This window comes from Octodon degus, unplaced genomic scaffold (assembly GCF_000260255.1).
Source record: "Octodon degus isolate 3935 unplaced genomic scaffold, OctDeg1.0 scaffold00107, whole genome shotgun sequence".
Taxonomy (NCBI): domain Eukaryota; kingdom Metazoa; phylum Chordata; class Mammalia; order Rodentia; family Octodontidae; genus Octodon; species Octodon degus.
In genome coordinates this window covers 2,966,614-2,983,524 of record NW_004524683.1, presented here as the reverse complement: position 1 = coordinate 2,983,524, position 16,911 = coordinate 2,966,614, and the positions used below count along the sequence as shown (strand labels likewise).

The 16,911-nt window shown below is 41.1% G+C and overlaps 1 protein-coding gene across 2 annotated transcripts; it reads left to right on the top strand.

The window, feature by feature from the left end:
- Nucleotides 1-7,819: 7,819 nt before the first annotated feature.
- Nucleotides 7,820-14,075, top strand: Cdkn2c (cyclin dependent kinase inhibitor 2C). 2 transcript variants are annotated; one of them, XM_004639140.2, is made up of 3 exons: nt 7,820-8,795; nt 9,237-9,376; nt 12,738-14,073. In XM_004639140.2, the coding sequence occupies exons 2-3, from the start codon at nt 9,248-9,250 to the stop codon at nt 13,113-13,115; spliced, it is 507 nt and encodes a 168-aa protein (XP_004639197.1). In that variant the 5' UTR covers nt 7,820-8,795; nt 9,237-9,247; the 3' UTR covers nt 13,116-14,073. The 2 variants fall into 2 exon arrangements, with proteins under 2 accessions (XP_004639197.1, XP_023579960.1); XM_023724192.1 differs by lacking the exon at nt 7,820-8,795 and adding an exon at nt 8,816-8,900 and having other exon boundaries at nt 12,738-14,075.
- Nucleotides 14,076-16,911: the final 2,836 nt, after the last annotated feature.

The window sequence follows — 16,911 nt, the reverse complement described above, 5'->3', positions numbered from 1 at the left end:
TGGCGGGGAAGCCGGCGGGCGGGCCGGCGGCCCAGCGGGCGGGGCAGCGCGGGAGGCGCTAGGCGCTCATGCACTCGGTAACCTTCAGGCGCCCGGGACCCACGCCGCAGCCGCGCGGATAGGGAGGTAGATGGACGGGCGAGCCGGGTCTCAACTGCCGCCGGCCAAGATGAGAGCAGGTTGCGACAGCGCGCCCCCAGCTCCCTTCAGCGGCGGCAAGACCGGCAGGGGCGGGGAAACCCGGTGAACCAGCAGGCGGTCGAACTCTGCAGCCGCCTCCGCCTCCTCCGCTTCCTCCCTGGCTGCCGCCTCCGCCCCTGGTTGGCCGGCGCCACGGCTGTCGCACATTTTGCCTGTCATCGAGGTCGCAAAGCGGCGCTTTCCGGCTGCCACGTGACTGCACTCCTGTCAAGCGCTGGACGCGCGACTAGGGCTGGCGGATTTCTGCGCGCGCGTTGGGGACGCCGACCTGTAACCGCGCGAGTTTGAGGTCTCGCAACAGGTTATTCCGGTTCGTGTAGCAACTGAGGCTGCAGGGTGCCGCCCCCCCGCGGGGGCGGGGATGGCTTTCTGCGTCTCACGTGGTTAGTCACACATAAACACATCCAGGCTCTCGAACCAGCTCTACACACTCGACTACCCGCCTCACACACAGCATTTAGTAAATCTGCGTTTTCTCTGAATTTCACCGAAATACAACCGTACACATCTCAACGTCAGAACCCGATTACATATCATCACGTGCCAATCCCAAAGCACATTCTTCTGATCCTTCTCAGACTCAGTAACAGACCTGCAAAAAGGGGTGACCCAGCTAATAAGCGGAGGCAGGAGGATACCAAATTGGAGTCCAGTCTGGGCAATTCAGTAAAACCTTGTCTCTACATAAAAAAAAAAAAAAAAAAAAGGCAGAGAGGGGAGAAAGAAGGGAGAAACAGAGGAGGGGAGACAACAGAACAGAGAACATTCCTGAAGAAGCTTGCCTGACAGGGAGGTGTAAACCTGTATAAGCAAGACTCAAATTTAAAAATATAATAATGAAGAGGATTGGAGATACAGCCAAGTGGAACGTCCCTGGGTTCAATCACCCATATCACTATAAATAAATCAATAATAATGGAGAAAATGTATATCTTATAAATAAATTTGGGGGGAAGTGAGTTCAATTTTGAATATAGTCAGTCTATTTAAAATATGCTTAGGGGCCAGGGAGATGGCTCAGTGGAATAAGTGCTTCTCTGGCGAGAGCAAGGGCCTGAGTTCAATCCCCGATTCCGCCAAAAATAAAAAATAAAATACTTTTATGGGGAGCTGGGGAGATAGTTCAGTGGAATAAGTGTGTGCGTGGCAAGCACAAGGTCCTGAGTTCGACCAATGGTACAGGAAAAAAAAATACTTTTATGAATAAAGAAACTATCTTAATATACTTGTCAGTTACTGAAAGCTTCAATTTAGGGTCAGAAATTAACAGCCAAAAATTATGAACAATAAGGTGACCTTTCGTAATTATCATCAATGATAAAGGAAGGGTAACGGCACAATATGTTCAGAAAACCTTGACTTCACAAAGTATCAGTCTGGGTGGGGGATAAAGCCCATTGGCGCAGCTCCTGCCTGGCAAGCATGAGGTCCTGAGTTTGATTTCTGGTACCATATATCAGTCTGGACTGTAATAGGTCATTTACATTCTTCCAAGTGAAGTGAGATTGTTGATTTCATTCAGTAAAGCTAAAGAGAAATTAATGAAATCACCATATAGAATTGAGGCCTAAGAAAATCTGAATAAAATACAGTTTCCCTAAATACAAAGCAGCAGGCTAGATTTACTGAGAGTTTAGCTCAATGACAGAGAACTTGCCAAGCCCTTATGAAGACCTTGGTGAGAGCCTCAGGGCATACACATACACAGAACACATATGTATGTTCATTTTGTGTGTCATCTTCAACAAAAATGGCCTATAACCTTTATGTGATGTTTTACTATAGAATTAACTAAATGAAGCAATAGGATCATCTCTAGTCACATGCATCAGTGTCTTCTTTAATTGCCATCCCAAAGGAAGAAATTCCAAAATTCATCACAAATATGAATCACGAGTTGATACATAGTAATAACAATGTGAGACAATTCAGTTGCCTTGTTGATATGAATCACTCTCAGTACAGGGCAGGACAATAATTGTTTTTAGTTATATGGCCAGGGTTAATGTAGCCCTGAAAGTTGATTTTCTCTATGCCATTTGTGTGAATATCTCAGAACTCATTCACAGGTTCTCCACTGTTCCTTTTCTCCTTCCTGTCTATCAAGAAGTTAAACCAATGTTATAATGTAGAAAGAGGGGAAGAATATCCTAAGACATTCATGCATATAATTTTTAGTACTGATTTCCCAAATGGTTTCCTGTAGAAACTTGGGTAAGTCACTTAAATCTTTTTCACTTCTGCTTCTAACAGCCGTATTTCAGGTAATAAGTGAGACAACAATTTTGAAATATAGAAAATATCTTTATAAGCCCAGAATATATTTCATACTCAGCATTACTATTTTTGAGATCTAACATTGACCCTTATAAAACCTTTATTTCTTTGTCTTCAAAATAGGACTAAATCACGTGTGGTGGCACACACTTGTAATCTCAGCACCCAGGACACTGGGGCAGAATTGCAGTGAGTTCCAGGCCAATGTGATCTACACAGTATGTTCAAGGCCAGCTGGAATTACAGAGTGAGACACTGTCTCAGAAAACAAAGACAAAGTGGAACCCAAGAAACCTTAACACAGTGATATTGAATGTTGTAAAACTCATCATAACCCTTAAAATTTTACCATATTAGTTATTCTTTAGGCAAGTTTTTAAATACTTTTCTTGGGGCCTCCTTTTTCATAATTCTTAAGCCACAGAAATTTCTCTAAAATTGATTTTAGTATAATTTAGTGATATGATAAATTCTGTAACCTTTTTCTCTAATTGTTTTATATGCATGTTGTCTCTCTCCCCAAAGGTTTGGCTCTTAGATATTAGAGACCATTTCATCTCATGTGCTCTTACATTCACCACAGTTCATATATGTAAAGACTTTGGAACAGAGTATAGTAGTTAATAATTTTGACTCTTTTTATTGTCTAACATATATATATATATATATACCTTATACACATTATTTCCCATTTAATTTAATCTTCACAACCACTTTACAGAATAAAACACTACTCTCAGAGTAAGGATCTAGCCAGGTTATGCTACAAAGTGACAGACCCAAGACTCAAAGCTAGGTCAAAGCCAGCATTCTTTCTAGTACTCAAAAGCAGTAGTTGGGAACCTACGGCCTGTGTGTTACTGCAGACTGTTTATATCATTGAAAGCTCTAAAATGTTCACCATCACTTCCCTAGAGCCTCTCTATACCATACTATTACCTTTCATGCTGCTAAATTTATAGTTCTTGAAGAAACTATATTTAAAAATAAACTATTGCTTTCCTAAATCTAATTATTCACGGGCTGGAGAGATGGCTCAGTGGTCTAAAGCACCTACTTAGAACAAGCTTAGCAAAAGCATCAGGGACCGCGGTTCAATCCCCCAGCACCACATGCCAGCCAGCCCTGCCCCCTGGTGGGCTGAGCTGGTCTCTCTCTCTCTCTCTCTCTCTCTCTCAAATAAATAAATAAATAAATACTAAATCTAATTATTCACGTTAAATATCTAGTAGCCCAAATGGCTATCCAATACAAAGAAAAGGAAAGAAAAAAATATATTAAGGTGAAAAACTTCAGTTTTCATTTCTCCAGGATGCCTTCTTTGAAACAATCTCTAAAGTGTCACAAACCAAGAAAATAGAAATGTAGAGGAATTTTTTATCTTTATAAAGAGCTATGAAAAATAGTTTTAATGTAATCATTCTCATAAGTGGTCCAATGTAATAATGAAACTCAGCCTCATTGAAACATGGATATTATGGAATCTCCATGTTCTTTGAGTTTACTCTTTCAAGCAGGATTTTTATCTTCTTTCAAATAAAAATAAGACTTCATTGTCATTATTTATCTCAACTTTTATTGGAAATCATTTTGGATTTATAGAATAGTTACAAGGATAATACAGTATTTTATTCATCTTCCTTTAGTGTTACCATCTTACAAATCCATAGTACATCCATGAGAACAAATTAGCATTGCTAAAATACTATTAAATTCTAATGACTCAATTTGTATTTTTACACTAATATCCTTCATCTATTCCCCAGATCAATCTAAAACACATTACATTTAGTGTATGTCTGCAGTATCTTCCAATGTGTTACAGTCTTTCAGAACTGACACCTCTGAAGTCTACAGAATGTCCCCCAACTTGTGTTTCCTTCCTTAATATTTCTTCCTTAACATACTGAGTTTATGGGTCTTCAGGAAGAGTACTACAAAGGTAATGTGTTGTTATCTCATATTGGGCCACATTATCAGCATGATTCTTAGTGATGGTATTAATTTGATCTTTTGAGATAACATTTTAAAAAAAAAAAAAACATCTTGTCTATAATGAAAGTCAGGAGAAGACTGTTACCACTGAGCTACATCCAAGTTTACGTAATTATTATTTCATCTAATGATTTAATTGGTAAAAGTCTATTGGTTAATCATGGATTCTTATTAAGTCATGGGAAAGGCTAAGATTTAAGGCTCTAAGATCTGAGTTTGAGCTTACTACTTGCTGACTTCAGATCATAGTTTTTACCTGCCTTAAGTTCTTCATCTGAAAAATATGGTTATCACATTTACCTGTAAGACTTGCAAAGATTAAATATGTATTTATCACTCTATAACCATGAAACAGTATACAAATATTACTTGTTGCTATTATGTTTAGCTTTTGAGTTTCTACTGGGCATTTTTTCTTACATTACAAAAGGACTTTCATAAGTAGTATAAGCAGCTATATGAAAATTGCAAAATCTCAGAAATAAAATGCTAAAGACACAAGTATAATAAAAAGCCCCCTTAGGAGGCCAGTGTATTTCCCACCTTGTTTATCTACAATATAGTAAAAGGGAAAGTTTGTGACCAGGTTAGTAAATTGTAATTATCTCAAACACATTTCCTACAGCTAGTCATTTAGAAACTGTGCACATTGAGTCAGTGAGAGAAAAACACAAAACAATTTGACTAAGTTGTATTTTGTAAGACCTTTACAATAATGATGAACTGCTAAAGACAAAGGTTCCCAGACTGTTAGTATTCAATATCCAGCTATAAAGGCTGTCTTTCAGCATTTGAGGGACATATCACTGTGATATTAAATAAGAAACCACTACTATCAATTTGATAGAGTCCTGTACTTAACTCTGCATCTTTCCTGTAGACATTAGAACACAACTTTATTGATGGAAGACAACTCTTACATCTACCTCAGTCAACTAACAAAAAATATGACATTGTCATCGCTGGTGCTTAGTAATGCTCACTTACACTTTGAGCAAGACTATAGTCTCTATGCTGCCAGTTCTGGTTTATACAATAGCACAATAGGCAGAATAAACAACAGCAAAACTAGAATTTACAAAACTCAACTTCTCTAAAGATGCTAATATTCCCACAAAAGCAACTAAAGTAGTCATCATGGAGGAAACAAAACTTGGGGGAGGCAAGGTACTATCAAAAATTTTTCAGTGCTTAACACTAACAAAAATCTTAATTTAGATCTATAATCATGTTTAACCATATTGCTAAATTACTATATATTGTATTTACTCAGTTATTCAGTTATTCAGTAATTGAGTAAATATTATTATGAAAAATGTACATCTATGGGAGGAGTTCAGACAGGGTCTATATGTCCAGATTGATCTCACTATGTAGCACAAGCTGACCTTGAACTTGCAGCTATCCTCCTGCCTCAGCCTCCAGGGTGCTAGGATTATAGGTGTGCACACATATACCTGTTCTGTACCTAAAAAGTACAATTCAACTTCTCATTATATTTCCTATAAACAACAAACCGTTAGTAAGTGCTGGAAAACAATTTATATAAATTTGTCAGGCATGATGGCACATGCCTATAGTTCCAGCACTCAGGAAGGAGACTGAGGCAAGAGGATTGCCATAAGTTCCAGGCCAGCCTGGGCTACATAGTGAATTCAAGCCTAGGTTGAACTACATAACAAGACCCTGTCTATAAATAAATAGGACTAATGTCCATTATTACTTATCAGCCATGGCATAGTTCCCAGTAAAATCAAAAGTAAATTATTCATTATTGGTATAAATGGAGTATTATTTTATTTGAAATGTCTAAATATATATGTTTAAAAAAGTTAGTTACTGTGCTGTGATTCCTACTCAATTCACAACTCGGCTGTAGTTACCTCAGAAAAAAGCTGGGTTTTCTTAACAATTCAGTTAGAAAAAACATCACCGTATTCTTCACAGCTTCTACTCTCCGTCTACCTAAAGACCAATCTGTTGCTAGCTGATAATGCACATGTTTCTGGTGTTTTGTTAATACTCCCAGTTTTCAAGGAGCTGGGTACAGATGTTGCTTGAGGATATACTTGCCAGGAACTGGTTCTAATTACACCACTTGCATTTTTTGCTTGGTTTCATTTTGACTACTGCAACCATGTTGAATTTGAGCATAAAAATACAAAAACCAAGGGTTAGTTATTTCCACATAGCTAAAGTGGAATTTATACGTTCAGAGAACTGTTGCCCAGCTAGTGAAATCAGTAATTGAGGCAGGCTAGTCCTTCGTGCTTGGATCACCCTCCCCGAATCACCCTGCAAAACCACGTTGTGAGAAGATTTCAGTAACAAACACATAGCTTCTGGAAAACACTTCCTAAGACTTCTTTTATGTTTCGCTTAAAAACTGTTTTTCTCCTATTTCTACAAGAATAGGAATATTTCACATTTGCTAGACCCTGGAACTTTGACTTCAGATTACATTATGATTTCTAATGACATGGTCCACGTTTCCATAAAACTCAAGCGTAATTGGCTTTTTCCCACGCCGCGGCCACCTCCACAGCCCTCGCCTAAGGTCTTGGCAGGTGCGAGGCCAAGGCCGGGCTGAACCCAGGCCGAGTTCACCGTGCGCGCGCCCAGAGGTAGAGGCGGCCGCGCAGGCCTGACTGCGCGAACTTGGCGAGCCTAGCTGCGGCGGCGCGGAGGCGGGCGGACCTGCCCCACTGCGGTCGGAGAGAGGCTCGCTCCTCGCCAGCTCGCCCTCAGCGCGCCCGCCGCCCGCGTCCCCGGCCGGCCCGGCCTCCCCGCTCTCCACAGCTGTCTCAATTAACAACCGCCCAGCCCCCGGCCGGGTCCCAGTCCCCGTCCCGCCCGGACAGCCCGGGTTTCGCGTCCCGGACTCTATTCCGCCCGCTCCGTGGTGCCTAAACTCGGAAATCAGGCCCGGCTCCGTGGCACCCAAACTCAGCTCGGGCAGCAACCCAGCCGCGGGACAGGTAGGCGGGGGCCTGGCCCCGGAGCCCGCGAGGAAAAGCGGCTGGAGCGCCGAGGGGGCTGCGCGGGCGCGGGCCGGGGGCGGAGCTCGCGGGACTCGGAGCGCGAGCGCCGCCCGGGCGGGGGGCGGAGCCGGGCCTTCCCGCTCCCGCGGCGCTGTAACTCCGCCGAGCCTCCTTAAAACTCTGCCGTTAAAATGGGGGCGGGTTTTTCAACTCAAAAAGCGCTCAATTTTTTTCTTTTCAAAAAAAGCTGATGAGGTCGGAAAAAAAAGAGAAGAAACCGGCACCATCTCTTCAGAGGTAACAGAAGCAGCAATTGTTTCTGCGAAAAACTGTAACTAGAAAGGGAGGGAGAGAAGGAAAAGATTAGAAAGAGGGACTACGCACAAGTGCCCGTAAGGGTGAAGGGAGCGGAGACCAGCGGTTCTGCGGGACTGATTACAAAAGAGACTGTCACCGGCAGCAGCGCTTCGGCTGGGGAAGAAGCGAGCCTCTTGTTCAGCTCCAGGACACAGCTGGCTGGCAGCCGCTGCCTGCCGGCGGCACAGGGGGACCGCGGACGCCTGGCGGAGTGGCACAGGGCGCCGAAGCTGCTGGGCGCTCGCCAGGAGGGCGGCGGGACTGGCTGAGCCCTGGAACTGCGGCGACTCCCCATCCTCAGAGCTTGGCCTGCGCCTCCCGGACCCTCCCCAGCTCCGGAGGCGCCCCGAGTACCGAGCAAGGAAGGGAAAGGCGGCGGTTCGGCTGAATGAGTGCCTCCAGCGGAAAGCCTGAGCGAGCCCAGTAGTCGGCGGGAAGTTACCGGCGAGCTGACCCATTGCTGCAGCTGCGATGTTGCCGCGAGCAGCCTCAGCCGCTCGGGCCGCCTAGACGTTCCCGCGTCGCTCGCGCCCGTCCTGCCGCTCCCGGGGTCCGGGGACGCGGTGGGGCAGACATGCCGGACTTGCCAGGGGCCTGTCGCGCGTCCCGCAGCCTCCGGAGACGGGCGCCGAGCCCGGCTCCCACGGCCGAGCGGCGGGGCTGCGGCAACCTGGCGGCCGGGCTTCGGAGCCTTGCAGCGCGGCGCTAGCCCGCGGCTCGGCCCGGACGGGACCGCAGCTGCTCCAGTGAAGCCGAGAGTGCTGGGGACTCACTAGGAGCCCTAACTTCAGGGCCACGAACTGCTACTCCCATCTGCCTTTGGCGATCGTCTTTAACGCCCGGAGCACGTCAGCATCTAGCCACTGCGGCGCTCAGCCTGCCGCACAGAACTCGGGACTACCCCTTCGGCTAGGCGAATGGAAACCGAGCCCCTTGGAGGACCTGCCCCCGAAGTTCTGGCCCAAGTCACCACCGTGATCAAGGGTGGGTTAATTTCCCCTCCCCCGCGCCTTTTCTTCCGTGGTATTTCTGCCCTGACCTAGTCCCTTAAGTCTTCACTCGCATTCCTCACCGAGGTCCGCAGAGTAGGTACGTGACAGTTCTGCCTACATCTCACGCCCAGCGTAATTAACCAAGAATGTCCATGTGTCTGTCTGTTGGATCACCAGAATTCTTCATAGGGGTTAAACTAAAAAGCGAAGAGAGGAGCCCCTCTCCAATGGCTCAGTTTTGCTGAATAATCACGTGTGAATCGAGGGGCGGGCTTTTGGCAGGCAGATCTTACTAGTATTTACTACCAAGTTCTACTCTAGATTAACCATCCCAGTCCTTTCTGTCAGTCTCCGATGCCATCATGCAGCCTAGTTAAGAGCAAAGGAAGAGGGAGAAACAAAAACAACTAATTCATCTTTCCCCGATCGTCAGGACCCTGAAGAATGGCCGAGCCGTGGGGGAACGAGTTGACGTCCGCAGCTGCCAGGGGGGACCTAGAGGAACTTACTAGTTTGTTGCAAAATAATGTAAACGTCAATGCACAAAATGGATTTGGAAGAACTGCGCTGCAGGTTAGTATACAGAGAGATGGGGAAAACAGGTTAATGTTGTTGCCTACCTGACGCGAGTTTCTAGAATGACAGCTTTTCAGATTTCAGGAATACAGATTTTCACTGTTTTTAAACTAGTTGGTTGCCATATTTTATATCTTTAAGTGGATCCAACTCCCCAAAATGACGTACTTTAAACAAACTCATCTAATCCAGTAATATCCTCGATATTAAGAGGATTCTAGGTTTAGTCTTTATTTTTGGAATGTTTTTTGTTACGGTGGGGATTTCTAAGTAGTCATAGCAGTGCGGAGGTTTGTTTTGTTCTCTTTTGCTTTGTTTTAGACAGTTCTGTAAACACATTATCATGATCATTATTTGAAGTAAATACACTGCTATTAGTGGCTTCATGTACTTTGCCCCTAATAATTGACTTCAATGTTAATTTTCTTGACTACTAACAATCCCCCCCCCCAATTCTTCACGTTTTGACAAATGACCTTTCCTCTTTTGGAATGGGTGGCCTGGGCATAGGGACAGGATGTACATTTCACAGTTAATATAATATCTTCTACTTATTCAGGAGTGAGAAATAAAAGGTTGAATTTTATAATCAGAGCTGAGATGTAGTGTTTTTGTCCCTGTGGTCTTGCGGTGGTATGCTCTAATTTTCAGTAATTAGATTTACAGGCAACAACTGACACATGTCCAGCTGCCAAGTATGTACCTGATAATTTTTTTTTCTCCTCCAAACATTATCATGTAACTTAGTTGAAAGGCTCAAAAACAGAAAAATGGTAAAGTAGTCTCAGAGAGTTGCTTTATCAGAGTTCTGATGATAATCCTATGAGCTGTTCTTACTCAGAAGCTGTTTATGAAATCTGGATAGGAGGCTTTTTAAAAGTCTGGCTTAAAGGGTTTGGTTAATACAATTAGAAGTTTAAGTGACCAGAGATATGACAAAGTTCATATAGACTATAAATATTGAATCAGAACACACTGGCCTTGCAAAAATTTCAGTATTAAGGAAGCTATACATAGATGCTAACTTACATTGTTTCATGTAGAATAAGTAAAGAAAGGTTTTTTCTTTTCCTTTTTTTTAAACCTAGAACTTTTTAACAGATTCGGTGGTTATAGTAATGCCACAAATTTAATATGTTGTAAAGTTTCCTACTAAAAGGTCAAAAAATGTTGTGTCAGTCTCACAAATCATGAGCCACTTCACTCATACTGAGAATAAGATCTTACAGGACTTCTGATGAACAAGAAGATTGGACACTTAATATTATTTTTTAAAAAGGTTTGGCAAATCTTTTAATACAACTCCGCAATCTTATTTATATTAAACATACTTATCAAGATAATAGTACTCACTGTGGTTTAGTTTTAGTACATACAGTGAAATACAAATAGGAGTCTGAAGGTTTATTTTTCAGTATGTATAATCCTGACTGCAGTTGTGTTATAAGAAGGAACTTTTTTCAAAATCATTTATAATATTATTATTTTCTTTGAGAGATGATAAATTTTCTCCTATAATTATGTTTATTTAACACAATTGCAAAAACTTTCGCTTTCTAGTGTAAGTTTTTCAATCAGGATAGTATCAAAGGCCTTAATCATACATTTGTTTGCAAAGAGCCAAGCTACTAGTCTCTTGTTTTTCTTAATTCTAAATCCTTAAATGTGACTAAGTCTTTACAAAGAATGGTGGCAAAATTAGAGTTTATTAATTTGTAATAACCAAAAATATATCTCATTGAATTTCTTAAAAAATAAATTATGTGTCATTTTTACTACTGCCCTAAAAGAAGGGCTAAAAGTTCAGTTTTATCATTGAGGAAACTTAATAGTTTGACCATCTATGTACTTTGTATTGCTAAAATATTATTTGTTCTAATTATATTTTATTAATTTGTGACTTTCGTGATCAAAAGTTTTAAAACAAGCATTTTAAAGAGATAAATCAACACCGTATGTATTTTCCAATGGATTATTATTTAATTTAATAAACATGGAGTGTTTTCTATGTAGCCTATTTATTATAAAATTAGGTTATTGTGAATATATGTATATATAAATAAATTAGTTAAAATGCTGAACATTTCTGGCATGTTGATGAGAGTAATATTTTTCACAACTAAATTATATACCTATTTTATAACTTGCATGCTGTCCTGTAATATATTTTTAATTATGAGAGATTAACACACCTTTATTAAAGTGAAGTACACTTAAACCACAGTAAATAAGCCTTTGTGATGTAAATTGTTTTGTAAATTGGTAAAACATGTTAACACTACATCCTGACTTTTTAAATATTATCAGTTTACAAATAGCTATTCCTAAATGCTTATAGTAACTGCAAAAGGAGATGACAGAATGCCAGTTGATTGTTAAATGTGCTCAAGTCCTAAAACAAAGCTGTCTGTGCCCCAAAACACACTTCAAATATTTTACTTTTTTCTTTTGCTTATTTGAAAATCAAGAAGTTAGTTAGAACTTTGAGAAACAGTAATATAAGGTAACTGTTTCATTCTTTTCAATAATTTTTGCTTTACAATCATTTCCTATCTAAAACCAGACATATTATGAACTTGGTATTAGATAAATTGATATAATAAGCAATACAGAACACTCTGGTTTATTTAATGCTGTAGTAATCAGTAGCATTCTATAATTTAAAATGGATTCTAAGCAATGAATATATCCTGTAGTCAGCATTAAAGAACTTACAAAAAAAATCATATTTTTTTAAAAAAGCATTTGGAAATTTGAGGTTCTACTTATTTGAAGGGAACTTGTAAAAATTAATCATTTAAGGAAATGTCAAGTCTTTATTTTTAATAGATCAGTTTTACACTCGGCAACGTAGTTTGGGGTTTTAAAGAAATACACCATTCTCATTTATTTTCAGTAGCTATTTAGAAAACAAATTTTAACCACATTAGATTTTCCAGAATTAATACCTCAGACACATTTTATGAACATTAAAAAGAAAAAAGACTTTCTTAAGTCACAAATCTGGTTTCTCTTATATGTATTAATAAATTTATGAAAGAAACTATAACTCTTCATGGGCAATAGAGAACTGAATTATCAATGACATTTATATAACTTGCATAAATTTTATTTTATTGATCAATTTATCCAACTTCTGGGCCTGTTTAAAATATTCTGTTAAAGAAGTTCAATTTTTAGAAGTTTCCTTTTACTTTCATGGACCAGTTCTTTCCTGCAACTGAACTAGTCAAGCCTTATACTAGGACTCTTCCCCAAGTACACCATCAAAAATAGTCATTTAAATAGGACAGATATTTTAAAATATTCCTGTAGCACGAGCACTTGAAGGAGTCTACTGTTTTTACCTCTTTTCTAGGTTATGAAACTTGGAAATCCTGAGATTGCCAGGAGACTACTACTTAGAGGTGCTAATCCCAATTTGAAAGACCGAACTGGTTTCGCTGTCATTCATGATGCAGCCAGAGCAGGTTTCCTGGACACTTTACAGACTTTGCTGGAGTTTCAAGCTGATGTTAACATCGAAGATAATGAAGGGAACCTGCCCTTGCATTTGGCTGCCAAAGAAGGTCACCTCCAGGTGGTGGAGTACCTTTTGAAGCACACGGCCAGCAATGTGGGGCATCGGAACCATAAGGGGGACACCGCCTTTGACTTGGCCAGGCTCTATGGGAGAAATGAGGTCCTTAACCTGATGGAGGCAAATGGGGTTGGGAGAGCGACAGATCTGCATTGAGTATGGGGAGGGTTTTCCTACATCGCCTATGCTTTGTCATTTAATTGGTTGGCTACCTTGACTATTTTAATATCATTCCTTAAGATAGGTTTTTTTTTTCATACTTTAAGCAGCTAGTTAAATCTTCTGAAGCAGCATAAGTGAAATTCTTCCTACAGGTTTATGGTTATATTTAAGCAATATTTTTTCACTGGCAAAACCCCTGATTTCTAATATGTAATTGCAAATAGCTTTGCTTTCTTCTGAACATTTTATCCCTTTGACTTTTTCTTTGCTTACCTTTTTATACTCCTTTGCTTATCTCAGTATCCAACTTGGAGGCTTTGTTTTTAAAATGATTTGTGCTGATGCTTCTTTTGCCTAATTAAAATACTGCTTCAGAACAGGATAACGTTTTTCTGTGGTTTTCCCTCTTCTGTAACCTACACAACTTAGTATAGCTAAGAACTGTGCTAGAAGTTCATGTATTAAGTATTGGAAAGGTGGACCATTTGGAAAACTAGACATATTCTGTTTATAATTTGTTTTTTTCTCTCCCTTTCCCACCCTATACATTTTGCTTGCTGCCTAGTATTTCTGCTTTAAAACAAGAGTAACATTTTTGAAGATCAAACCTGAAATTATCTGTGAATTTCTCCAAATGTTCAATCTTCCTTTTTAAAAAAAAGTCAGATACTTGAATTTTCACAAGTAGTGATCTGAAAACAAATATGTATGAGCTCTGAAGCCACTTTTTAAAAAATTATCACCTTAAAGTTACTTCCCATTAGTTGATTTTTTAAAATTACAAAATGAAACAATTAAGTGATACATTTCCCAAAATTGTACCATAAATATGCTAAACATAATGCCTTTTTTTTTTTGTGGCGGAACCGGGGATTGAACTTAGGCCCTTGCACTTGCCAGGGAAGCGCTTATTCTACTGAGCCATCTATTACTGGCCCCCATAATGCCCTTTTCTTCTCGAATGTCAGAAATACAAAATTATAAAATGTTTAAGTATTAAAATAAAATGCAAATTCAAGCTTTTAGGTGAGAAAAGACAGCAAAAAAAAAAAAAAGTAAAATGACATACAAAGGTCATACCTGTTTTAGGGTATACAAAATGATGGATGTATAGTCTTTTAGACTAAATAAGCCACTTTACCATATGGTTCTTAACTTCAACAAAACATTTCTGTATAGGAGTTTTAAATCTTTTTTTTTGAAACCTGTTTAGCTAAAAAAGAAATGTAAATGTTGAAGAAAACAGAAAGATCTTAAACATCCAGGAAGATTTCCCATCACCTACTTACTCTCATGTTAAAGATTGTTAACAAAGGATTTCAATGCAGTTAGCCATTTTAAATGTAGATACTTTATTCACTATTTTCTACATGAGCAAAGGTGTTTTATGTCAAAGTCCCCTCCTTCTGCTTTGCATGCCTTCTCCCCTCGCCTCAAAAAGAACAAAATACTTCAAGGCATATTGAAGGGCATGGTTTCTGATTCTTGCCCTAACAAGAATTGGAGTGGTTACAGACAAATGGGTTTCAATCATTTAATTTCATGATCATATACAAAAATATAAGAGGAGATTTTTTTAATCCTTTTCATTTTTTGAACTAACATTGACATTCCCTACATTAAGTGCGACATGACTTCAGTTTCTGCGACCTTTAACCACAAGTTATAAATGAATTTATTTGTGATGGCTACATGAAATTAAACTTAAGACACTTCTTTTAGAGAAAAGAAACAGATGGCTTTGAAAGAAAAGGTGTATTTTAGATTTAAGGAGTCGATATATAAAATATATTGTTTTAGTAAGCTGAATATTATCTAAGCACACACCATTACTGAAAGGAATAAAAACAACCCTTCTTATGAATTAGTTATAAAGTTGGATGATTCTAAATTTTAAATACAGTTGAATGGACTTTACAATATCTACATGTCTCACCATTTACTTTATCCCATGAAGTATAATTTCTCTTTAGGTATTTCAAATATAAAGGCTTAGGACTATTGTAAAGCAAAAGAGAAATACCGCACTGGCTTTGTTCTAGGATGATTAGAGCACAATAGAGAGAGGAAGCTCTAGCTCATCAGCCTAAAATTTGTTAGGCATTAAAACATCTCCACATTACTCTGGCTCTTCTCAGGAAGTAGCTTTGCTAATCTAAGTATTTTAGAAATGACTTATGTGGTCCCCTCTAGGAAATATGAAAGGCCATTATTCAATCTCATAAAACCTCGATAGTATTCAGTAAAGATGCGAACGTGCAGAAATGTATAGGATGAAAGACTGCTGCAGAATTCAATTCATTCTAATTCGCAGTGAAAAGAGGTGGGGAGAGGTCTGAATTTATACAGATGCTTAAAGTAAGGATGTAGCAGCTAATTAATAAAGTGCGCACAGCCCCAAGGAACAATGCTGTAGAAAGGACAAAGGCTATAAAACAAGAGGCACGCTCTACTTCAGTTCTTTACTGGGTCCTCATCCACTTCGGGGAAACAAGTTCAGCTTTATTTTAGCCCAGTAAGCTAAACCTAGACTCATGCTTGGGACGAGATGTGGGCACTTACAGGACCTCAGTCCAAGTTCTGGTCCCCGAACCACTAAACAAAGTGCCTCTTATCATATTGTGGTACAGCATCAGTAGTTCTTGATGAACATTGCGCACTTCGCATTGATGCGATGAGCTCGCATACACACACACCACGCTAGGTAACTGACAATACATGTTTTGTCCTGGGAAAGCAATTCATTTGTCAATATGATAAATTTCCTTTATCGTCTTGATCAAACATTATAGAATAGGGTGCTGGGGACTAATATTGAAATCTGAGTTTCAAAATACTGTGTTTTTGACTTTTATCGGGAAGTAGAGCTAATCATCCAGCACAGCTGGAGCTCACAGCGCGGCACTGAGAAAGGGTCGCATTTGTAGCATTCCGACCACCCTAAGCAACCTTCCCTAGAAGACCAAGAAGGGAAAGTCCCAATCTTGGTATCCAGTTACTGTTTTGTTTGTAACACGGCGGTCCCATGAAAAGAGATCCACGTAGAGATCTAGTGAGGTGCAGGCAACAAACTTTCTGCCTGGAAACTGCGCCCACAGACAACCGATGCCCCACGGAGGGATGCGAGGACATCCCTTTGAAACTCTCCCAGGCTCCAACTCCAGCCCCGGGAGCCCTGGTGAGGAAACTGGAGCCCGATCTCCCTCCCGGCGCGCAGAAAAGCCCGGGGTGGGGGTGGAGGAGCTGCAAAACCGTTAGCTTGCGTTTTTCTTCCCCTCCCCTCCCTCGCTAAGGTTTCTTTTCTCTTCTCTTCCTGTCCAAATAATTCAAATTTCCGCGCCTTAAATAACAGTCTTTTTTTTTTTTTTTTAATTTAGTTAGTTTTCTCGGCAGGTTTGGCCGCGCGCTGCTCTCTGCACCCGTCCACCCCGGACGGCTCGGGCGCCCGGACGCCGCTGCAGCCCCGCGCGGTCTCGGCCGGGCCGCGCAGCCCCCGCGCCCGCTGTAGCCACGGCCTCCGCCTGCGGCCGCGACCTCGCCTGACCCCGCTGTCCGGGTGCCCGGAGCCAAGGAGGCCGACCCCTGCCCGGACGGCGGCCTGCCTCCCGGCCGGACTCCACTCCCGAACTCAGGAACGTCTTCTGCTTTGGGGTTTGGAGCCCAGGGCCCCCGGGGGTGGGAAAGCGGCGGCGGCGCCGGAGCCTGCCCCAGCCCCCACCCGCGGTAACCTTGGCGGCGCCCTCGAGTGAGTGAGAGCGCGGCCGGCCGGCCGGCGAGCGAGCGGGCGGGC